Source organism: Nansenia antarctica (genome assembly GCF_963989245.1).
Source record: "Nansenia antarctica genome assembly, chromosome: 1".
Classification (NCBI taxonomy): domain Eukaryota; kingdom Metazoa; phylum Chordata; class Actinopteri; order Argentiniformes; family Microstomatidae; genus Nansenia; species Nansenia antarctica.
Window position 1 is genome coordinate 19,356,006 of NC_137674.1, and position 26,606 is coordinate 19,382,611.

A 26,606-nucleotide genomic window follows, 5' to 3' on the forward strand; every position below is an offset into this window, starting at 1 on the left:
GTGCTAGAAAAAACATTCGGAATGAAATTCAAAACCACCCATATCCATTTTTGTGTTTCTGTCGACACCGTGGAGCGCCAGGGGGAGAGCTATGTGCCTGACCTCTCTTGATAGCCATTTTTTGCAGACAAAGAGAGCTGTTCAGTAGGTAGTGGTTCCACAAGACAAAAGGGTAAGTTGTGAATATTTAAGCCATCGATTAGTCATATAATGCATCATTGCGCTAGTGGGTATCGATCGTTGACTGCTATGTAGAAGTACCTCTGCATAATTTCGAGTCAGATGTTTCAAGTTAGCTTAGCCACTTCGCATGCTAGGCAGACCAACTCGATGATGCTAATCGCCGTTAGCTCGCTAACTCCCGCAGGGATCTGTCTAATTGCTGGAACGGAATGGAACGTTCCAGGTATGGAATGGAACGTTCCAGTGGTGGAATGTTGTCAAATGAACAAAGCATCTCGTTTTGTAAATCAAATTTCCCAATGATATTGGGAGCTCCTGATCAGCTTGGAAACTGATGAAAGACACATGTACAATACATACTTGAAACGATGTAATAAGGTTTCGTGGGACGCTTTCGTTTCAGGGACTAGTCAGAGTCCCCGTAGCTACCGCTAGTTAGCTAGCTAGAGGGTGATCATTAACCAACGTTAGGGTAGCTATACGGGTCATTCGCATACTCTCCAACTAGCCATGCCAACCATATTGTTATGCTAACTTGAAACGGCAACATCAGGTCTCATACACATTGCTCTAGATAGGTCCTCATGATGTAATGCTAGCTAGCTAGTGTTAGCTGGACAATGTCCAGACTACAGTGGTTGGTTGGTAGCTAGCTTACTGCGTGAGTACAGTCTGGGCCAGGAGAGTTACGAGCCGAGGCCTGTTCTGCACCCGTTTAAATGGCCCTGGCCTACCATCTGTTTTTGCCTCAATGTAATTTAAACGATGCACAACAATTAGACTGAATATCAAGCAATAATAATCTCCCAACACATATTTTGGATTGTCCTATGTATGCAATCAACCATTTACAGTTGGGTGTCCAATTTTGTGATTGCATTAGTTAGTACTGTGCATGCAATATGCCATAGTCTAATTGTGGCTAACATGAAGTTTGACGCTTTTACTATGACGAGTGATTGTCATTACTCATCATTAGTATTGTGCTTTGAACATTTAGGCCTAGGAAAGTCATGCAGTGTTCCTGAAATACACTAACAGTAGTCTAGGCACTGCTAGGCAGTGGGACCAGCGGGCTCAGGTGGTAACTTGGCATGACAGGTTGGTGGATGGCCCATCTTTTGCCACTGCCAGCCCAGAAAGACCATGTGTGTGTGTCCACTACTGCTACCATTGATTACATTGCCAGACATTTCTTTAGCTTGCTCCTGATTTCTCCTCTGTGGGTGTCTTTCTTCTTCAGAATAGCACGTTAAACAGTCATGGTTGGTAGTCCATCTTTTCCAGGACCAGCCTGTGAGAACTTCCCTCACCCGGTTGGTAGTCACCCAGCATTGTCATCCGTTATTGCATAAAGTTGAACACTTATTATCTGTCTGGCATAGGCCGTGGCAGACACACAGTCTGACTATAGAACAGAATGACAAGCTCCAGTCCAACTCAATTTGGCCATTGTCTACTGAGTTTGGTTTCCTCCTTGTACTTAATTGGTCCATTGAATAAAAATGTGTTTCCATTCAGAAAAGACATTCCGATGTTGTTTTAAATCCTGTAGACACATTTCGGTCTCACAATTCAGTGAAATTGTTATTTTTGGCTTTGGAATGGTGTGCATCTGTCCCCCTGAATATGAATACAGGCCAGGTAATGCCATCTTCAGTTGAGAATGGTTTCTCCAGGGAAGGAACTTATGGTGTCATGTTTCCCAGTAGGGTTGACTATCATCAGGGCTTTATTGATCTCTCTAGCAATATTGATTATTCTAAATGATCCCATTCTTAAACAGTTGTAGTAAAGGTACTCCCAAAATGTAGAATACAAATTGTGTGAATTGTGTAATATCCTGTATCATAATGTAGTCCACATTATTCATGATGGTATAGTAGTATCATTGTGTTGTGAGAAGCGACCTGTTTGAAACCTTGCACATGTCATTCAGCTAGTGAAATTAATGTTAACATACTAATGAAATTACTGACTTTCAGTGTGTCTATTGTATTGGATACGTTTCGTTAGATAGCTACTTGCTTTAGTTACGATGTGAAAGTAGGCCAAGTTAGAATTATGAACCAAACTTGTGCACATTTTGTACCAAGCAACTGTATGGATCAAATGTGACACGGTCTGGTCATTTGGGCCGCAAGTCGGCAACCAATCAAAATGTTCAGACTTTTATTTTGCAACACGGAAATACATTTCAACGTTGTTGAAAATTACAACACATACTCGCTTTTCAAACCATAATACTGCAATGGAATGGATTCAGTGAGTACTCCCCACTGCTACCTAGTTAACTATAGGCTAACACTACTTTACATTGTTAGCAGGCTCACAAAACAAGCTGTGTTAGTTGACTAGCGAGTGTGTCATTGATTTTCAACAAGGCTGAAATGTATCTAATCTGAACATTAAATCGGATGCCGACTTGCGGACCAATTCGGTTGTTAAGTCGTGACGTGTTTCCGGGTCCAACATTGGCTGAGGCGCTCTCTTCGAAATGCCTCAGTAATAATAATAATTCATTATATTTATATAGCGCTTTTCCGAGGCTCAAAGACACTGACAAATATGGGAAAAACGGGAAAGTGCTGTGTCCCTTGTTGTATGAATAGATCCGAGTCTAAAAAACGATCGAACTGTCATTCTACCGCTGTAGTACACTGGTACTCTGGTGCAGGGAATTTCTGGTTTGGACCCGGAAATTGCTAAACGTCACGTTTGACGTCAGACTTAACAACCGAATTGACCAGACTGTGTCACAAATATAGGCCTAACGTTTTATGCATGCAAGAGATGAATGTTCACCACACAAGCACTTGGAGATTCATTGTACCATTTATTGAGAAGGCTACTGAAAGTACTGAATATTGACCGACTATTTGGCTGGATCATTTACAGTGATGGTCTCATGGGTTTACTGACACCCACGGAATCATGATAGATGACTCAGTACCAGAGAAAGAGCCCTCAGGGTTCCCCCAAGGGTTGACTGCGTTATCAAAACTGACTTGCGTTTATTAATGTAAAAATCAAATGCTAGAAATATTTCCTTGGCTTCTCTGTGCTGTCGTGTATTTCTGCCCATATGGTAGAGAACATGTGATGACTTAGGTCATTTGAGGTTTTTGACTGCAGTTAGAATGATTTGACAGCGCTTGGAGCAACGCTCTACAGGGTTCTCAGAGAGTGTGAGAGGGCAGCTGCGCCACCTTGTTGACTTCGCTCCGCCACTATGTAGACATTTCAAACCCAATGAAACTTTCTTTGGTTATCAATGACATTGTTGAAAGCGTAACAGTTATTATGTTCATCGATTGATTCAGTGTTCTCGATGTATTTTCTGTGCATTTTGACATGAATGAACAATACAAGTTGTTTTTGTTGATTCAGTCTAGCGCGACCTTCGAAAATCCTGGGGAGAACCCTGCTATATGTTGAGACATCTGCTGCTGAAATGCACTGAATTAAACGAGGAACATGATGACACTTTAGTTTTTAACAACGATGTCGTTGACATTGGAAGATAGTTAGTTGTATATCAAGAAATGTTTTCACTCTCACAGGTTAACATAATGGACAACCATGTCAACCACTCTATCATTCTTTGGGGAGAACCCTGGGCCCCTTCATTCAGTTGTAGCATATCTGTATAGCCTGCGTTCTATGAATGTAGACAACCACAGCTAAATATATAGAGGGTTGACAATGTGATTAGGAAGGTGCCTGAGCGTTACAAATGGATTTATTATGAAGTAATATAAATTATATATATATATATATATATATATATATAAATGCAATTTAGCTGACGCTTTTATCCAAAGCGACTTACATTGCAGTGAGTGCATGCATTTTTCAGTATATCTGGTCCCAGTGCAGTGTTTCCTCCAGGAATTTTTACAATGGTGGCGGGTAGTGCTGACCGCGCGCAGCGCGCGCTCGCGATTTTTTCGCGTGCACGCGCATGGCGCTCAAAACAACGACGTAATTTCAGCCAAAACTCGAGAATGGCCCAAAAAAATAAAATGTTTTCCTGTACTTCTCCCGTGTGTCTCTTATTGTCTGTGTCTGCATGTTTTTCCAGCATGTAATTCCGTTGTCAATAAAAACAAAAACACTGATCTGACGGTTTTTTTCACAACGTTATTACTTGTCACTTTAAGCCCAGGAGGGAGTTAGCGATTAGCGATGTTTAGCTTAGCTTAGTTTAACAGAAGTATCTTCACTTTTAACATGACTTCCCGTGGTCGTAGAGGGCTGGTCGACGGCTTAAAATGACCCTGTAGACCTTATCCAGCTATAGTCTTGTGTTTCTACCCCGGGCATAGCCGGTGTTATTCACGGACAAACACTCCTGTTAGAGTGGTTCTAGTACACTGGACATAGGTAACACATAGAGAGGCTTCTCCTCTCTCTCTCCATCCTACACTACACTACACTACGCATCCTATACTACACTACACTACGCTAGCTCGCGGTGTTCGGGTGACAGCCAGGGCGCGTTCGTAAATACGCTCTGGAAATCTGATCAGCACTCACGCAGGGATTAAAGTTCTCCGTCGCTACGACGGATTTCCGTCAATTTATTCCAAGTTGCGACGGATTTATTCCAAGTTGTGACGGATTTTACCTGGTGTAATATGATTTGTAGAGGCATACAATCTATTTTGATGTTGGTATTAGTAGGGGTGTAACGATACATCGATTCATTGACTAACGATCTGATTACATCGACGCAATGTAAAAATATCGATCTATATCGTCATCTTATGCGCGCAGAGAGAGAGAGACTTGAAAAAGATACGAATGTTTTTCATTTTTGATGAGAGACAGTAAGTCTATCCCTTTTAATATATATTTTGGAACATCTCTCTGAACCAGGGACGTTAACATACTCGCGTTCGCAATGTGTTAACATACTCGCATTCACCGTGTGTGACTGTCTGTCTACTGGCTCGGCTCCACTTCTCGGCTCCTCCTCTCGCGTTCGGCAATCTCCGGTGATCTTCGGAAATGTTCGGCTTGTGTGAGTGCGTCTAACGGGAGTCTAATGGGCGAATACATTGACCGTTTTGGACACCAAAGATATTTTTTAACATCTACTCTTCGAGGCGAATCCAGTCAGACCTGCTGGACGTGTGTGACACGTGTGTGACACGTGTGTGTGTGTGTGTGTGTGTGTGTGTGTGTGTGTGCGTGTGTGACTGGATGTCTCTCTGAACCTGTGTGTGTGTGTGTGTATGTTAATGAGCTGTATGTTAATTACCACTTATTACAATTGATAATTGTGTTAGATTGGCATATGATATTGCGTCATATCGATCTTGAATCGAATCGAATCGAAATCGTATCGTGACTGACATTGTGAAATCGTCAAACATTGTATCGTCATACAAACAAATCGATATAATATCGTATCGTGATGAAGCTGGTGATTTACACCCCTAGGTATTAGGTATATAACTGATATATAATAGCCTATATAGCCTACATATAGGCCTTTATTGGCTACAACTATGCGACAGTAACAGAGCGGGGTGCACTGACGCTGAACCCCTCATAGTGATAAGTAGGTGGACATGGCGCGTGGTGCTGAAATAGCCGACATGCGGTGTGTGGTTTGAAAAAAGCAACGCCATCTCAGTAAATCATTCAAACTTAATGTTTACGTATAGGCTATGTGAATGTGACTGCACCACACATGTGAACAGTAACAAAGCAAATGCAGTTTAATTTTATGAAAAACATTGACAACAAAATCGGCGCAAAAAAAAAAAAGCTGAATCCGCTTAGCCTATGCTCCTGAAACGACAGAGCAAACACGCTACATTACTAGGGATAATAATTACTAATAATTACAATGAGCCAATAGAAAAAATTATATTAGGCTATTTAAATCTCACTTAACGAGAAAACTGGCATCTCCCATCGGTCACTATTTGTTGGCTATCTGGTGATATGGACGTCTTTGAATGTCTAGAAAAGCGCTATAAATCTAATGTATTATGATTTATTATTATTATGGACGTCACTTTAATCCGGCAGTTCTCAAGGTTTTTATGCACCAATCGATTCCTCTAGTGCGTCTTTATCACATTCATTGACGAAAAGGACGACTCGCATGTATAGAAAGGGAACATTGTGAGCACGTAAAATGTGAGTCTCACAACGGCTTTGCATTGACGAAACCAGGTAGGATGAACGCATAGTTCGCTGTCCATTCCTCTTTAAATGCCCTGTTTTCACCGTCAACTTTCCTCTTTAGACCTTTGGAGAGTGACATTATGTTTCTCTTGCTAGCTAGAAGGTTAAATGTTTAGCTAACTTCACCCGGCACGCAAACAACCAATCCAATAATAGTGTGACCTTGTAAGTCTGGGAGGAGGGGGAATAATTATCAGAATAAAACTTTGTTAAATAATTATTTGAATACGTTAGGCTGCGCTACATCGTCAGTCCACACATTTATTATTCAAAACTATGGAAAAGGGTGAAACTACGTTTCAACGTTGTTGAGAATCACAACACAAACTTGCTAGTCAAGCCAAAATACTGCAGCGAAATGGATTGGACTGCTACCTAGTTAACTAGAACACTACTTTACATTGTTACCTAGTTAACTAGAAGACTACTTTACATTGTTAGCAGGCTCACAAAACAAGCCGTGTTAGTTGACTAGCGATGTGTCGTTGATTTTCGACAACGCGGAAATGTATTCACATTTTTCGAAAGAAAAGTCAAAGCATTAGAAGTAGAACGGAAAATCGCACGCGTGCTTTGCGCACGGAAAGCCACCGGCCCCGATTTGGCCTGAATTTTTTTTTCAGTCAGGAGAATTTTTTTTGCTTTAATCCCTGCTCACGGAATGCCTCTTGTCCAATCAAATGACTTGGTCCCTTTATGACGTTGAACCCAGTGTGCGCTCCGGGGCTCTCAGAGCGAATTTACGAACGCAGCCTCAAGTTCAATACTCGCGACACACACGGACTGGTCCAGTTTCAGCGCTTGTGGGTGTGTCTAGCGCTGTGAAGGTCTGAAAAGCGGCCTAAATCTTTTTTTTTTTTTTGGGTTGAGAAATCTGAATGGTGGCGGAGGAAATTCCATCGTGGCGGACCGCCACGATGAAATGCATGTAGAGGAAACACTGCAGTGGGAATCGAACCCACATCTGAAGACATCAAAACTATGTCAGAACACATATGGAATTATGTAGTAAACAAAAAAGTGTTAAACAAACCAGAATATATATCATGCTTTAGATTCTTGAAAGTAGCCACCTTTTGCGTTTTTAATGATTTTCTCCCATAAGAGAATGCTGGGTGGTGTTCACAGTTTCTTTTTCCACTGACACACACACACACACCAAGCTGATTGAGAGAATGCCAAGAGTGAGCAAAGCTGTCATCAAAGCTAAAGGTGGCTATATTTTTTTAAATATAAAACATATTCTGGTTTGTTTAACACTTTTTTTTGTTTACTACATAATTCCATATGTGTTCTTTCATACTTTTGATGTCTTCAGTATTAATCTACAATGTAGAAAAGAATAAAGAAAACCACTGAATGAGAAGGTGTGTCCAAACCTTTGACTGGTACTGTACGTTTCTATATCTATTATTACGGCAAACACAGATAAACTAGAGCTTGATGTTCCTCCACCCGTAAGACTCCTGTTTGGGAAAATGATGGTTTCTCTGTTAAGTACAATGATGATGGACAAACACAGGTGGATCAGACCAAAGCTATAGTAGGAATCTGAGCTGGAGTAGGAAAACGGCACAACATCGGGCCGAAGCAATAACAAACGCCATAGGTATTTTAATAGCAGTAGATATGCGACCATACTCTGTTGTGGAGAACCCAGGTTTTAAACACATGTTGAAAGTAATCGAGCCCTGTTACGTAGTTCCCTCTCGTCCGCATTTCAGCCAGCAAACCATACCAGCCCTTTATAAACAAGAACAAACTACAGCTGTCCACGACTTATCCAAGGCATCTGCTATCGCTCCCACAACTAATGGGTGGACATCAAGTTATTTAACAGTAACTGCGCGCTACATCACAAATGTAGTTTTATTATTTAGACTTTTCTTTATATTTAAGAAAGACCCACTGTCTGTTTAGTAAGCCACTGTTTAATAATATAAAATATGTTTTGTGATATTTTTTACTCTGCTGTACCGGAAACGTACCGAACCGTGACTTAAAAACCGTGGTACGTACTGAAACCAAACCATTACACCCCTAGCTCACACACACACACAAAATCGGCTCAAAAACAAGTGGTTGTACATGGTGACTGCAGGTTGAGTGATTGTACATGGTGACTGCAGGTTGAGTGGTTGTCATGGTGACTGCAGGTTGAGTGGGGCGTGGAGGAAACAGAATTTTGAGTCACATCGGGGCTCCCATCTTTTTCACTGTAAAGTGTGGAGCTTCCAATGGTCCTCAGACCAAATTTGGCAACCTCAGCCAAATCATAGGCGAGCTAGTTCACTGACTGTACGTGTAGTTTTTTAAGATTCTGTAGAGAGATTCATACAAATATCACTTTTTACACAAATTGGGCCTATTCAGCAAGAGGAGAGAAGGAGAGGAGATAGTTTTTGTTAAATAAAAAAAAAAATGTTTATTAGACTTTAATACAAATGATTATGATAACCAGGCAGCTCGCTAGCTTCTTAGAATATCCTGAGGTGATGTCCTTACCAGTATCAACGCTCTCCTGACAATATCAAACATGAAGGCATGTCGCATGTCTTATGCCCTTGGGTGTTAATGTTTGCTGCAAAATGCAATTCAGTGATGTCAGCGGTTTTCAAGAATTTGGAACAGACGTATTAATTAGGGCTGGGTTCAAAAAAATCGATTTCCCGATTCTGAATCGATCTTCATTAAATGAGCGATTATCGATTCATAAATCCCGAGATCGATTTTTATTTTTTATTTTTTTGCTTGCAGCTTCAACCCGCAACGAGATCTCGTGGCCAGATCTCGCGCTACAAGAATTTATCATATCTCACGCAACGTGAGGTCTCAACACTAAAATCTAAAAACATGGCGATGGCAGGGACACTCAAGTCACCACCAGGCTTAAAGTCAGATGTCTGGGTGCATTTTGGATTTTAAAAATGTGACGATAGAGATGAGCTGGACAAAAGCAAAGTCATATGTAAATAAAAAGTACATTCATGTAACTGCTTTGGAGTCAATTCATTGATATGTTTAACAATGCTACATGTTATAGGGTTCCTTGAACCATTTATAGCATTAGTTCGGAGAATCTCTTTCATATTCAAGCAAAAAAAATGTATATTGTATTTAAATCGAATCGAATCGTGAATCGAATCGAATCGGGAGCTGTGAATCGGAATCGAATCGTTTTGGGAAATCAGTGGCGATACCCAGCCCTAGTATTAATATCAGGCAGTATTATATATTTGGCTTTAAAATATGTATGAAATAATTTGGAGATTAGTTTTTGTATTGATGGAATTCCCCTTTAAGCAGTGAATGACCCCCGTCTAGGTAGACCTCAAATGGTGATGTTGATCCTTTCTGCCATATAATAGCCTATATCAATATATACTGTATATATATATTATATGTTAAGCTATTGTATTCATCTTATATTATTGAATCATGTGTGACTGGATTTTGATTGAGCCTAGTTGTACTACCACCATAGGACGATAACTCACTATTGATGCCTATACACCTCATATAAAGCCTTCCCCCTATCTCTGGGGAACAAGTAAAGTAGCTTATTATCAAAGTCCCTCAAGTCCATTGTTTTGGCCAGATATATATCAGTGTTTCCCCTAGGTTTGCTGCCTTGGGGGGGTGGCATGGACCGTGGCATGGACCCCCCCCCCCCCCCCCTCAGGGGGTAAGACCCTGCGACATACCAGCGTCATGTCCAGGGGGTGTACTAACTTGTACATTAAGCCGCCTCACGCTACGGGAACAGGAGATAGGCTCCTTCCCTATGGGCCATTAGGCTCGAGAACCATCGGTTCTCAAGGCTACTTACTTATGTGGTCTTGACTACCTGTCCACTTTCTCACCTGGTTCTTGCTGTCTCTCTCTCTGGTGTGCCGACACCATCCTGCTCTCTCTCCTTCTCTCCCTCCCTATCCTCCTCTCTCCCTATTTTGCTGTCAACCAAAAGGCAAACATAACAACCAGAGTATTTATAATCTAATAAGAGGTATAAATTGATCCATATCAATTTATAACATAATTATAATTGCATTTTGGATTGCTGTGGGCAATGCAGTCAGATAATGTAATTTTGACATTACTCTCTCACCTGGAAAAAAAAACATGTCCAACTATAAAAAAACAGACATTTCAAATGCTTCAATCCACTGTCCAAAGTGTCCATGTTCTGTAAATATGCCATTATGGTATTACCATGAAGCCCAATTCTAGCAGAATAAGAAAGATTGTATATCTAATTTAAGTAAAATAATAAAGTGCATCCAGTTAGCTCTTTAGCTGGCAAGTGTGCAAGCAGACTAGCTCATCTAATCACCTGAGCTAGCTAGCTAGCTTGCTAGTTCTTTGACACTATTTACACAATGGAATTATAGTCATTGTCAAGTGTCAGTCAGACACTTTCTAGTCACAATAATAACAACCAATTTTAACCAACTTTCTCTGTCAGAACACTCAGCAATTATATTTGCTAACGTTTCAACTTGCTTACTTTCTATCTGAAAACTCTCGCGTCGCGCGCACAATGTTGTATTATTCTCCAGCGCGGCACAGCGCGAACCGAAGTGTGGAGAGAGAGGTCTGGCTAGGCGAGAATACTGGCGGACTAATGTTACCAACGAGCCTAGGGGCTTGCTACTTGCCAGATTCGGTTTGGGTGCGTTTAAAAAACGCGGATATTTTAGCTTGTCAGATGTTTGGTGTTTATGTCCGTAATAATTCCTCTTTCTTGGGGGGGCGGGTGGTTCCGTTGGGGGGGCGGCCCGCCCCCCCCAAGGCAATGGTAGGGGAAACACTGGATATGATGGGAAAGTATTCTGTGACTGTCAAACATACCCTCCATGGCTCCTTGCCAACCCCACACATCTTTCTAGAAGCAAGACACCACAGATATCTAATTTACTCTGGTCTGGGCAGAGGGAAGGCTTCCTCCCTTAATCTTGTCCGCTCTCCGACCTTCTTAGATCACTAGGATCCCCAGAGAATGGGTGTGTTAGGCTGTTGAAGAGCAGGGGTAGTGGCCTAGTTCTATTTCAACGCAGTGTTTTAAAGATGCTATACAGAGGATTAAAACATTAAGGAATGTAATTTCTCTTACCTGATGCGACCTCTGTAATGTAGCCTATAACTTTTACTCAATTTCCTCAAAGCTATGGTTGAGAAATGTCTGTCATGCAGAGCTGCAGTAGGAGGCTCTCACAGAGTCGGGCGTACTGTGAGCGGATCGGACGCCGCGCGGCATGTCCGCAGACGTTTGAGGTTTCATAGTCGAGCGTACGTCGAGTGTACCACCACGTACCAATTTCCTACATTTCTCATGCCAGTTTACTACATTTCCCATAATCCTTGTGCGCTGTCTACAATTTCTGTCATGCCGCCGTCCACCGATGATGAGGAAGAGATGCTCTGTCTTATGGCTTTGCGGGGGGGAAACCAGAGTATGTAAGGCCAAACAAGGGACGAGGAAGGGGAGTTCATCATGTTGGTGAGGGACAAGCGAAGTGTTGATGAAGAAAAACATTTTAGTTACTTCCGTTTATTTCAATTCTGTTAATTTCATTGTTTGTTTTATTCACGTTTCAATAAATCATCGCGATCTAGTTATTTCCATCCATTCATTTATGAATTCAAATTAGCCGGGTACATCCATCCAGCAAGCACAACAATATACTAAATATCTTCCAATGATCTAGAAAATATTATGAGAGATTAGCAAGTAACAATTCATATGTGGGTTAGATAGCCTACTAGCCTAGTAATTAATTCTGTGTCACATTTAATGCAGGTCGATGTCAACCAACACACCGAGCAGCCTTTTGTGTGACACCGGGGACGCGGACGTCCGTGCCTTAAGGCTCTCACAGAGTCGGGCGGAACGTACGCGGGGCGGACGTCTGCAGGGGAAGCTCGAATTTTCTAAGGCGCGGACGTCCGCATCCGCAGTGTCGCACATTTATTTGACAACGTACATTGTTTACAAAAGGTTCTGTCATCACTTTCATAGCATCTTCAACACACAGACGATTGTTCTGCCAATTTATGCTGCCGTGTCCAAAAAATGATACCGTAGTGCAAATCAATAACAGAGTCTATCGATTCGCACTACCTGTCAAAAGAATGCTACCTTATCTGTATCCATTTCCAGTTGTGTACATCCTATAATACTCTCACTCTATTATGGCATCTTTATTCATATTTTGTATACATATTACAAACAGGGTTGTGTATCGTAAAAATATGGGGAGCATATTTTGATACTCTATAATAGAGTATTATCTTTATTTAAGATTTCACAGGTAGTGTATTTTGATAGACCAATATCCATCAAATAATGCTCCCACTACAGAATCATCATCATCATTATTACACCACTACTCACTCCATGTAGCATATACTGTAACAGGGTTCCCGAGGGGTCTTAAAAAGTTACATTCTATCATCAGAATCTTAAATATAAGTTGGCTGGTCTTAAAAATGTATTAGAATTCGGAAATTGCGATAACTTCTCTGTATCGCTTTTAAATGTGTTAAAGGGAAATGTCCGGTCGACAGCGTAAGCAGTGTGGTAATTAGCCTATCAGTTCCCCCCGCTGCCCCCAACAATGGTATGGGAAAAGGTCTGGAACCAATAAACACTAGCCTTGCAGCCCCCGGAGAACACCCAGGTAGCAGACATGCTTGAGCTAGCGGAGCTAGAGGTTCTGTGGGTCAGGGTTAGCACTGCAGCTAATCACCAACAGCAACCATAGCATAGGTGAGCTTTTTAAAAAACATGTTCCCAGATTCCGATATCACAAACACCTTCGCGTGCGGTGATGACAAAACGTCATACGTCACGAAAGTTTAGCAGAGCGAACTGATGCTTTGTTATTTGAAAGTACAGAACACCTGAGAGCCTTATATTGCATTAGATTTTAAATGGTCATGTGGTGCCTGAATATTGTGTTTTCCTTTAAATAAATAATGACATTTCTACCATAAATTGATGCAGAAAAGGCACAAAGGCATGGTGCATATAAATTCACCGGAATGCAAGAAATGAAGTGTTTGATGCTAATTTGAGGACCCCCAGACAGCCCTGCTTCATGGGTCCCCCCCCTGATGTCAAACGCCTCTGGTACCACCTCCGCCTAATTTTGAGCCAGGAAAAACCCTGCTGACGATACAGTATGTGAGATGATGCATACATGTACTATTATTAGTATTTTATTATTTTTCTTACTTTTATTATTTCTGTGTAAAACTTCAACCAAATGTTTTAGTATTCTTTGGAACAATTCATAGAGGTTTAAAGGCCAACCCTCCTATGACTCTTGTGTTGTAAACTGAAGCATTTCTTTGTTCGTTTTTGTGGACATGATTAGCAAGCATAAGGATAAAACACGCCAACCCACATGGAAAACCAGCCTTTTAACATGGTTGTGATACTGCTTCACATTACCCAGGCTGTCTGGAGGGAAAGACAAAGGAGACAGGGTGTGCACTAATGAAAATGATCAACATTTTGAGTTCCCATGTTTTTCTCATGAGGCCTCTATACCACCTTGCTCTGCTGGACTGTGTAGAGTCTTATGTGACTGGAGTAGAACTACGCATGCGACCACTCATAGAGCATAGTGTAGAAGTAGTAGTAAGCAGAGAGTAATGGTCCCATGCACGTGTTCTACTATTTGATGTGCCCTTGGTTATAAAGGCAGCTATCGGACAGGACCCCCCCCCCCCCCCGCCCATTCCTCTGTGGAATAATTCCTGTTATTGCTTGTTGCTGTTATTTCACAAAACTTGATGAGGTGATTTTGAATTCGCCTTTTATGTCCAGTTGGATTTTCTAAAATGTGCGAAAAAATAAATAATGTAATGTATCTTTTTATAATGCCATCATTGGCAACATCCTCTTATCGTGGGGTTTAGAGACATTTTAAGGAAGGCAATGATACTTCTTGTTCAAATGATAAGTGCAGTGATTTGAGGGTATATTTCAGGGCCTCTCTGGGTCTTAGGTCCCAGGAAGGGAGGGTGTGTGTAAAGTCTTCCTGTGAAGAAGGGAAATGGTACCACCCCTTGAGAGAATAGAGGGAACACCTCCAACCAAACACAGCGCACACTCCTCCAGGACTGCAGTGAATGAGAGGGTGAGGTCACTCCAGCGTGGCTATTTGCAGCTGCAGTCTGAGGAGGAAGCAAGGTGTTGTTTTAACCTCCTTTATAACAAAGCTAAACTTGATTTCACATTTACACACTAGCTACAGTCCATGAGTTGTCTCTGCACATTGCTCACCACACATTTTGGGTACCGAACCCAGCAAGCTTATAGCCCTAAAAAGGTACTGTACCGTACCCAAAAGAAAGAGAGAGAGAGAGAGAGAGAGAGACAGGGAAAGTTCTTGGTCAGGTCCAGACTGGCTCTGTAATCCAGTACATCCCTGGGTTCATTTATAGCCGTGGCCTTGTGTCCCTGCATGTCTGCCTGGCAACTACTCTCCATCCTGCTGCTCCAGCTACCTCTCTCTCTCACACACTCTCCTACCCCTCTCTCTCTCTCTCTCTCTCTCTCTCTCTCTCTCTCTCTCTCTCTCTCTCTCTCTCTCTCTCTCTCTCTCTCACACACACTCTCCTACCCCTCTCTCTCTTTCTCTCTCACACACTCTCCTACCTCTCTCTCTCTCTCACACACTCTCCTACCCCTCTCTCACTCACACACACTCTCCTACCCCTCTCTCTCTCTCACACACTCTCCTACCCCTCTCTCTCACACACACTCTCCTACCCCTCTCTCTCTTTCACACACTCTCTTACCCCTCTCTCTCTCTCTCTCACACACTCTCCTACCCCTCTCTCACACACACACACACACCCTCCTACCTCTCTCTCTCTCACACGCTCTCCTATCCTTCACACACACACACACACTCCTACCCCTCTCTCTCTCTCTCACACACTCTCCTACCTCTCTCTCACACACACACACTCCTACCCCCCCTCTCTCTCACACACACACTCTCCTACCTCTCTCTCTCACACACACTCTCCTACCCCTCTCTCTCTCTCCTACCCCTCTCTCTCTCACACACACACACTCCTACCCCCCTCTCTCTCTCTCACACACTCTCTCCCCTCTCTCTCACACTCTCCTACCTCTCTCTCTCACACTTTCTCCTACCCCTCTCTCTCTCACACACACTCTCCTACCCCTCTCTCTTTCACACACTCTCCTACCCCTCTCTCTCTCTCTCACTCTCCTACCCCTCTCTTTCTCTCACACACACTCTCTCCTACCCCTCTCTCTCACACTCTCTCCTACCTCTCTCTCTCACACTCTCTCCTACCTCTCTCTCTCACACTCTCTCCTACCTCTCTCTCACACTCTCTCCTACCTCTCTCTCTCACACACTCCTACCCCCCTCTCTCTCTCACACACACTCTCCTACCCCTCTCTCTCTCTCACACTCTCTCCTACCCCTCTCTCTCTCACACTCTCTCCTACCCCTCTCTCTCTTTCACACACTCTCCTACCCCTCTCTCTCTCTCACACACACTCTCCTACCCCTCTCTCTCACACACACACTCTATGACCCCCCCCCCCCTCAAAACCCCCCCTACCTTTATCATTAGGTTAATTACCAGTGATCACCTCACAATCACCTCGCGTCTCGAAAAGATGCTTGCTGAATGCTCAATCCGTTCGCAAATCTTTAGCCAAAACTGACCCTCTTAATCCATGGTATTACATTTTTTTATGTGTTTTGCGGTTTTGATATCGGGTATAGCTAGACTATTGGTAAACATTGTAATTGGAAATGGCTGGACAGCTTCTTTTTGTTTTTTTTATTATTTTAATTGGCTATACAAAGTGCACGCGCCGCTCTGATGCATGCGGCGGTGTTAGCCTAATTTAAGTATTCAGAAGAAGAAATTCCTGAGGATTAATACCAGAATAAACTAGGTTTTTTCTTTGTTGAAGTTAGTTTTTTTTTGTGTTTAAGATATTAAGTGATTTCTTGCCGATGATCCATGGCTGTCTTTGTGAATGTCAACACACATCGTAAAATCAATTATTCTTTCATACCACCCACCGATTATTCGGCCATGAAATATTTCAGTTATGCACATCCCTTGTACTCGTACTGGTAAAACTACTCCGATACATCCACTCCTGATACCATGGCAACGATACATCCACTCCTGATACCAATGGAATGTCTCCTAGCAGGTAGGCAGAGGAGCAATGTCAGCAGTTAGGAGATATTTTAGGATACACGATGATGTCGACAAAAGTAGAGTAGACTGCAAACTATGCTCTGCTACATTGTCAGGAGGAGGGGTGAAAAATAGCTCCTTTAACAAAAGCAATTTGAAAAAACATCTGAAGACCAAACGCAACGCCGAGTTCAAGGAGTTTGCGAACGCTAGCACTAGCAGCGAGAAACGGCAACAACCAACTTTGCAGCGAACACCGGAGAAGCGAGAGAACATGTCCAGAGACAGCCCACAGCAGTAAAAATAACGGAAGCTCTTACCCACTTTGTTGGGTGATGGGGGATTTGGTCGTATTCTCGGTGTGCTGGAGCCCGAGTATGAGATTCCCAGCCATCACCACGTCACGGGAACCGTATTACCAGAGCTGCGTGACTTTGTGTAAAAGCACATCAACAGCCTGTTGCAGGACATTTAGGCCTTCAGCTTCACCACTGATATTTGGACAGGCAGTGTCAGTTTAACTGTGCAGTGGATTGACAAGGATTTGACTCCCCAGAGAGTCCTTCTACAAGCAAAGCAGTTTCGGCGTTCGCACACTGGCCAAGCCATAGCAGGTTTGATGATATGCTTCGGACGTGGGGCACTTTCACTTTAACATAAGATAACATATCATTTCAGTTGTTCTGCTACAGTTTTATGTTGTGTGGTAGATGTGTGGCAGTGCCGTGTTTGTTCAGGAAAACACAAAGTTGGATGTTAAAATGTCAGCAGCGTCATGTTGTATATTTAATTTGTTACAGTCAGAAAGTGAGGAACAGCTGATGAAAATAAAACATGTTTTCAAAGTCAAAGAACTGTAATGGTATTAAGTACTCGTATCGGTACTTTGTATCGGCAAGTACCCAAATGTAAGTACTTGTACTCGGAAAAAAAAGTGGTATCGGTGCATCCCTACATAAGACAATTCCTCTCTCTTTGGGGAAAGCTGCAGGCTCTTACCGTTGACACCCAGCAAAATACCCATCATCTATCCTCACCGTTCTCCTAACCCTGACACAAATGTTGTTTCATCATTAGTCTGCTATGTTATTTTGGGTGTCGCTAAGAACATATTTGAACAATTCATTGTGCACCGTCGCTAAACTCTTACGATCCGCTAGTTGATGTTGAAGTAACTTTTAAGTGTGATGCAGTTGATTGGTGAAGATCACACAAATAGGCAATATCAGGCATGACATTCATACAGGCATGAAAATACTGTTACAGAAAAATGTGTATGGCTAATGCATGACTTAAGACTACTTTGACCAACTTGCTATGGAAGTGTACCAATGTTCCCCAATCTTGACCGAAATTCCGGGATTTTCGGACAAATTGCCGTCATTACTGTTATGACATTGCGCATAACTACAATGTGATTGTAGTAATGTGTGATTTTTACATTCCTTTTTCCAGTTGTTCAATAATGTAGGCCTATGTCAGAGGTTTAGAGAGATCCCTGTAGCTATAACTAGCCCTAAGCTGACCTCTGCCTTCTCTCTCTGACAGGTTTTGGCCGCCGATGGAGAAAGTGGGAAGGATGTGGAGCAACCTGAGGAGCAGATGCCAAACCCTCTTCCACAGCGATGGCGTGGGACTTAGTGAGAGCACCAGGGAGGTGGATGGTGTCCACTGCGAAGTGGACCTTGGACAGGGAGGCAGCACAGGCGAGGCCCAGGCCTCTCAGGCCTCAAGCCCATCAAGAAGCACCCTACCAACACCCCTGATTACTGGGGGCCGACGTCACAACTGTGTGTCAGACATCCCCCAGATAGTGGAGATCACCTTGGACAAAGACAGTGAGGACATGCGGGGAGGTTCTGGGGGGCTTCCCTTGGCCCGGAGAGACTCGTACTCACGCCACGCACCTTGGGGGGGTAAGAAAAAACATTCGTGTTCCACTAAGACACAGAGCTCCCTGGAGACGGACAGGCGTTCGGGTCGCTCTCGCGGGGCGACGGGCAGGAGGGAGAGGCGTTACGGGGTTAGCTCCATCCAGGAGATGGGCGACTCCGGAGGAGGAGGAGGCCGCAGCCTGAGCGCCCGCTCCCTGCGCCAGCGGCTGAGTGACACTGTAGGCCTCTGCCTCCCCCTGCCCCCCCGCCGCCGCTCCTGCTCCTCCAAAACGCCCGTCGCCTCCAAGCGGAAGATCCACCTGACGGAGCTGATGCTGGAGACGTGCCCCTTCCCGCCCGGCTCGGACCTCGCCCACAAGTGGCACCTGATCAAGCAGCACACGGCGCCCGTCAGCCCGCATTCCTCCACAGCCCTGCTGGACGCCTTCGACCCGGCCCACCCCTCCCCGGAGGACGAGGAGGAGCGCCTGCGCGAGCGCCGCCGGCTCAGCATCGAGGAGGGCGTGGACCCGCCGCCCAACGCCCTGATCCACACGCTGGAGGCGTCGGGGCAGGGCTCCTCTCTGTACAAACTGGGACCAAAAGTGGCCCCCGCCTGCGGCCCCCTGGGAGAGTCCTCTGGGGAGGGCCGGGGGGGCGCGGGAGGGGCGGGCTGCTCGGGGGGAGCGGCGGCCACCATGTCGGGGATGTCGTTGCAGGTGCTCGGAGGCGGGGGGGCGTCGTCCTTCTCTCAGCCGGCCGACTGCGACTCGGAGGAGGACTCCACCACCCTCTGCCTGCAGGCCCGGCGGCCCAAGCAGCGGCACGCCTCCGGGGACGGACACCCGGGCCGGGGCCAGCCGGGGCCCTGGAAGGTGCACACCCAGATCGACTACATCCACTGCTTGGTGCCCGACCTGCTGCAGATCACGGCGCTGCCCTGCTACTGGGGCGTGATGGACCGCTACGAGGCGGAGGCGCTGTTGGACGGCCGGCCTGAGGGCACCTTCCTGTTGCGCGATTCGGCCCAGGAGGACTACCTCTTCTCCGTCAGCTTCCGGCGCTACAACCGCTCCCTGCACGCGCGCATCGAGCAGTGGAACCACAACTTCAGCTTTGACGCCCACGACCCCTGCGTGTTCCACTCCTCCACGGTCACGGGCCTGCTGGAGCACTACAAGGACCCCAGCGCCTGCATGTTCTTCGAGCCGCTGCTCACGGCGCCGCTCCACCGGACCTTCCCCTTCGGCTTGCAGCACCTGGCGCGCGCCGCCATCTGCCGCCGGACCACGTACGACGGCATCGGCGCACTGCCCCTGCCCCCGGCCCTGCAGGACTTCCTCAAGGAGTATCACTACAAACAGAAAGTGCGCGTGCGCTGGCTGGAGAGGGAGCCCCCACTCAAAGTCAAATAGGGGGGGGGGCCGGGGGGGGCCCTCCGAAATAGGAATCAAAACTTAGAGAAAAAAAAGTCCCGTTAGCCAATAAGGAGGGGAGGCCACACTGACATGACCCCTCTGTCAGGCGGGGGCGGAGTTTAGGTGAAAAATGAGCTATACAAGATTCATTCTAATATCTTATTGTTTTAGTTATTACTTACATCACACGGAATACATATGTATGGTTATATTCAGTATAATGCTGTCTGGCAAAGCACATGTTTTAGTGTTGAACAGGTTTTTCAAAAGGGAGAGTACGAGTCTCTGTGCTTCGCCTCTCCTCTTTCATTCTCTGTGCTAAATGTCTGCCTGAATACCCCACAGCATCCCCCTGCCTGTAGACCTGCCTGCATGCCCCCCCCCAGTCTCTACTTAGGCCCACATGGTTAGCATTAGCTGTGTTGTCCAGTTCACTCGTGCTTTGTCATTATGTTTTCCTATGTTTGATCAAGTGACCAGACGAGCGCTTACCTTGCTTGCTAAGGTGTGAGGCGTGTGGTCGATGGTGTCTGCTGGGAAAGGGCTCCTTGCCGAGACTCAACAGCACTGCAGTCACACAGACCCTGTTTGGTGGACAGTGTTACGCAGACATACACCGTAGCCATCACTCAACACTGAGTATGTTTTGGAATAACCCATCGGGCATGACCCTAAAGGTGCTGTGTTGGGGGGGAGAGTAGATTAAAGTAGCTGCCTGCTCACAAGGGCAGTGTGAAACCCAGTTGTGTCTAAAGGTGTCGCTAATGCTAACTCTTACTTCCGTACATCAGTAGGAAGCGAGGCGCACGTTAACTGTCTCATATGAAGGTGCTGATCCCAACTGTTATTCCCACTGTCTCCCACCACCTCTGGTATGGCACGGGAGTACGCTTCTAAAATGCATATTGTTCATATGACGTCGTCGTTGTTTTCACACCAGTCTTGTCAGTGGCTGAAACTGACAAAGGGCACTTTAACACTGCATGCAGTTTGGAACCATACACCCCCCCCCCCCACACACACACACACACACACACACAGTAGACACTCAGTATCTGAAAATCCTGGTAATGGTCTAACTGCCTGGTGGTTTCTTCGTTCTCTGTTATGGCTGTGGCTATGATGTCTGAGACGTCCCTCCTGGCCTGCAGATAGCCTCCGTGCTCGTCAGGGTTCAGGGTTCGTGACGGTCATCAAAGTGAACCAGTGAGCTCAGTGACATGTGAAGGAAAGCCCTACTTTTCCCGTTGCATGGCGGGTTGTGTGTATGTGGAGTTAGGACCGTCCCGTTCCTAGTTCCTGGTTCCTAGTTCCTGAGCGACTCTACACATCGTCACTGCTAGCCATAGCCATAAAGGAGCATATCGTGAGAGCTTGCAGGAAGAGAAATACAACAAAGCTAAACCTATGTGCCTTTTCTAGAGCCCTCCTGCTTGACTCGAGGACAGATCCATTGCTTTTCATGACATTGGTCCTCGATCTAGGTTTTACTCTGACCCTGGATGAAATGCTCCGTGCGGCTCTTCACATTCTGTAGCCCTTTAATAATGAGACTGAGGATGGCGGCTGAAGAGCAGGGGGGGGTTGGTCGTGTGAGCTCTAAGCTAGCTCTCTAATGTTCATGGTGCACATTTGGATTCAAGGCAAAATAATGTCTGATTTTTGTAGTGGTGCTATTTGGTGCTATAAGGGATTTGGCAAGATCAAATAATCTTTGCTCACTTGCATCCATCTCTTTTCCCTACAAATGAACAGATGCGAGAGTGACCGCTTGAGCCAATTCTAGGTTGATTCAATTTGCTCCGGCCCTCATTTTAAAAAATGTGATATCCACATTCTTCAGTCTCGTCAGTTGAACAGAGGGGAGGGTTTAAGGGCAAAAAGTGCACGTGGGAGCGACACTGATATCCATTGGCCTATTCTGATGCGAATTTAAGCCTAGGTTCACACTTTGCATAGTCCCATTATCTTAACTTGGTCACTCAGGTCATTTCAGTTTCATGTCAACACCTTGTTGATGTTAGTGAGGCTGCTGTTTTACAAATGGTTTGGCTTCTCAGGTGACTTTAGGTGTGGGTTGGGAGCTGGTGAAGAGGCACTGTAAGGTCCTGATGAGGCCAGGCATGAGCAGCGGGCGGGCAGGACCCCCCCCCACTGAGACTCTCTAACTTCACAGTGCATAGCTACAGCACACACACAGGACCCCCCCGCCCCCCCCACTGGAGACTCTCTAACTTCACAGTGCACAGCTACAGCACAGACACACAGGGACACGTCTTTAAACTCTATGTAACAAAAAAAGATATGAAAGGAGGAAGCTACAACTAACCTGTATATCAAAATACTATACAAGAGGTGTGTTAATATAGCTCTAACTAATAGGTGTGATATCTGTTATGATTTTATCCTGGTTGGAAAGGTATACCACAAATCCTGTCTGATTTGCAGAAAGATGCTTTTACTACCCTGCACCAAGGTGGGTTGGGTGTGTGTGTGTGTGTGTGTGTGTGTGTGTGTGTGTGTGTGTGTGTGCGTGTGTGTGTGTGTGTGTGTGCGTGTGTGTGTGTGTGTGCGTGCGTGCGTGCAGTCAGCCAGTCAAGCGTTGGCCCTATCGGAGATGAAGGTTAACATGTGCAATGCATATTATTAGCTTAATTATGCCCAACTGTAAGTGGCCGTGAACTGAACGTGAAAAGTCTCTTATAAAGCTTTTGGATATCATTTAATTGGTGGCCACAGTTGTTGAATCCACTGCACATTTCACTTGTTTTTAAAATGATGAACACAGATCTCTTGCGTGACCCTCTCACCAAGAGTGATTTGATAGTGACAGTGAGTGAGTGAGTGACAGCTCAGAGTCTGCTGCTGTTGGATAACATTAGACAAATCCCACCCACAATCTCGTGGGGTTTTCTGATGAATCGATGACCTATTTTAAAATCACCCCTCCGAAAAAATGTCAGTGTCATCCCCTACCTGTCAGCTGTGTTTAGTAGTGGAGCTGCTTGCTACTACATGTCTCTCGGGCTCTTTCTGGTATAATATTTCAAATTCTGTGATGTATTTAAAACATTGTACAAGCATTTCAGTAGTAGCCAATCACAGCTTCAGAACAATAACCTATTAATGCCAATTGGCTAAAAAGAGACTCCAGACTGTGTTACCAAGTAGACACAGAGACAGCCTCCCACACACACACACACACACACACACACACACACAATCTCTTCACAGAATTTTAGAGAGAAAAAGAACCCTCGGCCAAGCCCCTTTTTCTACCATAAGTGTACAGTACTAATAAAAGATGAGCAAAGCTTGTTTTGTTTTGGAGGCGGGCGGGTAGGAACGATATTCATTTTCATGATTTTAAAAATAAGGGTCGATGTTGTAATAGTTAGGCTAAATCAACAAAATGCTCTTTTTATCTTACGCCCCCAGACAGGTCCTAGTCAGGGCCTCGCGAGTCAGAAACATTTCCCATGCACTTTGTTTTCAGAAAGCTTGAATATTGCATGTGAATTGCCCAGTGTTGGAGGACTGTTTAAAAACACATCCAAGTCACTTCAATATGTGCGCTTGTATGTCTTATGACCTATGTCCACTCTCACGTCTCTCACCCTGACATCTTGTATGTCTTATGACCTATGTCCACTCTCACGTCTCTCACCCTGACATCTTGTATGTCTTATGACCTATGTCCACTCTCACGTCTCTCACCCTGACATCTTGTATGTCTTATGACCTATGTCCACTCACGTCTCTCACCCTGACATCTTGTATGTCTTATGACCTATGTCCACTCTCACGTCTCTCACCCTGACATCTTGTATGTCTTATGACCCATGTCCACTCACGTCTCTCACCCTGACATCTTGTATGGAGTCACTGTTAGAACGTATACACACGCACGCGCACATGCGCTTCCTCTGTGGCACCTGTCTGTAATGCTACTGCCTACGGCTAGTAAACTACTCCTGGCATCGCCCCACCCCACCCGCGGGTGCTAATCATGGGCTAAATTTACCTCTGAGATCTAAATTTACTGGCCGCTAAAAGGGCCACTGTGTGTTTCCTAATGGGTGCTGTGTGACTTGGTGAGGGAGTTTTTTTTTCTCTCTCTCTCTCCCCCCCCCCCCCCCTCTCTCTTTTCTGACCACATCCTCAACATCACCCTGCTGATGCTGGGATATGTGGAGTGGGGTGGACGTAAGGCCTCTCCTCCACATGCTGCCCAGCTGAGGTTTGGAAGCTAGGCTAACGTTAGCATTACAGAGTTAGCATTACAGAGCATCTCAGTTCCACAACATCTTACTGAGTGCTCCGGCTTCCTGCTGTGGGGACGGGGTGCAGACAGGAGCTAGGAACAGGAACTTGTTGATGTAATGGCACTTTAAGTGTGTGTGTGTGCGTGCGTGCAAGTTTGTGATTATTTGTTTAGGGTGGGGATATGTGTGTTTGGCAGTGGTTATGGTCCTGGAGAAGTTTCACTTATTTTCAGGCATTCTAACAAATCTTGGAGGAGTTGCAGATGTCGAGCTGCAGGTGCGTGTGTGTGCGTGTGCGTGTGTGCGTGGACAGAGCCACATAGAGGGGTCTGGTGGAGGGGATGTGGAGTTTGCTGTGAGGGATGTCCACTGGCGGACCCCTATGAACAATGCCTCCTGTCCCCCTATTCTCAGGTAGGCCCACCGTACGGCTAGTTACAGGAAGCTCTTTACCCAGTTTTCCCCATGGGAAATATTTGTGACCATTACCGTAGTGCATGTTTGCCATATGACCTGTAGAATGAACCCCATTGTATGATTATGGATGCATTTATAGTCTTGAAAAATACTTTTTTATCTGTGGTGCATAAACTGTCTGGAACACACACACACAAACACACACACTATCACTCTTTTTCAACCACACAAACCCATATTTAAACACCTGCCCAACACCAGGGATGTCTAAACCAGGATCATGTTTGCCAGCACCACCTCTCTGGGGCCCTGTGAAGGGAACAAAAGAAAGGTGTTTACATGTGTATTCTATGTTCCCAAAAAAGATGCCGTGAAACTAACTATTTTTGAAATGTATCAGTAGTAGGAAAAAATACACTTATAGCTGCACTATAAACCTCATTTGTGGAGAAAAACCACTGGGTGTTGAATGGCAGGTCATATCACCAGCCCTCCCTTTTGACCAGAGCATGACCCCCCCCCCCCCCCCCCTTCTGTCCCGAGTACTGATCCAGGTTTCAGCTCCAAGAGGAAATAAAACATTTTATTCTTATCTTTCCTATATTTTGGGGGGAAAACTGGGTAATGCTATATGCAACAGACATAAAGAAAAAATATTTGTGACTAAAATAATTATAATTTTTCATTATTCTTCTCCCTAATATGCAATGGAGTGTACTGTAACAATGGTTGCAATCCTCTTGTCACTTTAATGCTGTATGTGCACATTGGTTGCTGTGTGGATGCGGGTGCCGTGGCAACAGGACTTGACAATGATGGGGACTAATGGTTGTCATTCTGCAGCACTGCTGTGTTCCCAGACTGCCTTATTCGTTCTGACCAATCACAAGAACACTTCAGACCCGGGACTGCAGCCACTGCCGCGGGCGAAAACCAAACTCTTGTCAGACGAATATCGCTGTTCCATTCTTATTTTCTCCCCTTTCTTTCTTTTTTTTTTCTTCTTTTTTTTTTTACTGCCATCAGGAAGGATTTGGAGTGTAAACGACGTAATCATGTTCACATTTCAGTGTCTTTGTTGTTCTGTGTATCTGCTTCACCATTCAAACAGTTTTTCTTTCCAGTATAACCTGTTCATTTTGAGAGCCGTATGATGCGACACTTGTAGCTGTCACTCTTGGTGCTTGGCTTATGCTTCATTGCCTTAATATTCAAAATAAAAACTGTTAAGTGTAATCCACACTGGGCCGTGTTTGATTCAAGCCTTTTGTCTCAGTGTGCCGCATTCTACCTTGTTTTCACCTTCAGTAAGAGACGTGACCGTAGAGGCAAGGAGGTTTGAGTCTGAAGGTCTAGTGAAGGTCTAATAGTCTAGTGGATAGTGAGTTGGATTGGTGATCGGAAGGTCATGAGTTCAAATCCCACCTGAAACACCACCTCTCAGTTGTGTGCCCTTGAGTAAGGCACTTAGCCCTCAGTTACTCCAGGGGGAATGTCCCTCTAATCTGTAATTGTAAATCGTTTTGGATTAAAAGTGTCTGCTAAATGGATCATTCTAAATTCTAGGAATCAGAGAGGATATTCGGTGCCCTCTCCCTCAATCTGGATCGTGCATTTCAATAGTTGAGCCGCACTTCCTTTCCAGATCTCCTTTTCCCATCATCTACTGTGAAAGAAGAACTAGACTGAGTGAAAGTAAATAACCAGAAGGGGATACGCACTGTAGATCCAACATACTGACCATACCCATGTTCATACTGACCATACCCATGTTCCCCTGTCAGAGGTGGTCAGAGCAGTGCAGACAAAGGAGAGAAGGACAGTTTCTACTACATGTTCATTCCCTCTGCATGGGTCCCCACTATATGGACATGCTGAAAATGTAGCTCTTTATTCGGTTGTTAAGTCGTGACGTGTTTCCGGGTCCAACATTGGCTGAGGCACTCTCTTCGAAATGCCTCAGTAATAATAATAATTCATTATATTTATATAGCGCTTTTCCGAGGCTCAAAGATGCTGACAATATGGGGGAA

The 26,606-nt window shown here is 44.9% G+C and overlaps 1 protein-coding gene across 1 annotated transcript; it reads left to right on the forward strand.

The window, feature by feature from the left end:
• Nucleotides 1-49: 49 nt before the first annotated feature.
• Nucleotides 50-19,888, forward strand: socs5b (suppressor of cytokine signaling 5b; the record flags this gene model as incomplete). Its single annotated transcript, XM_080546980.1, has 2 exons — nucleotides 50-172; nucleotides 18,148-19,888. The coding sequence occupies exon 2, from the start codon at nucleotides 18,161-18,163 to the stop codon at nucleotides 19,886-19,888; it is 1,728 nt and encodes a 575-aa protein (XP_080403106.1). The 5' UTR covers nucleotides 50-172; nucleotides 18,148-18,160.
• Nucleotides 19,889-26,606: the final 6,718 nt, after the last annotated feature.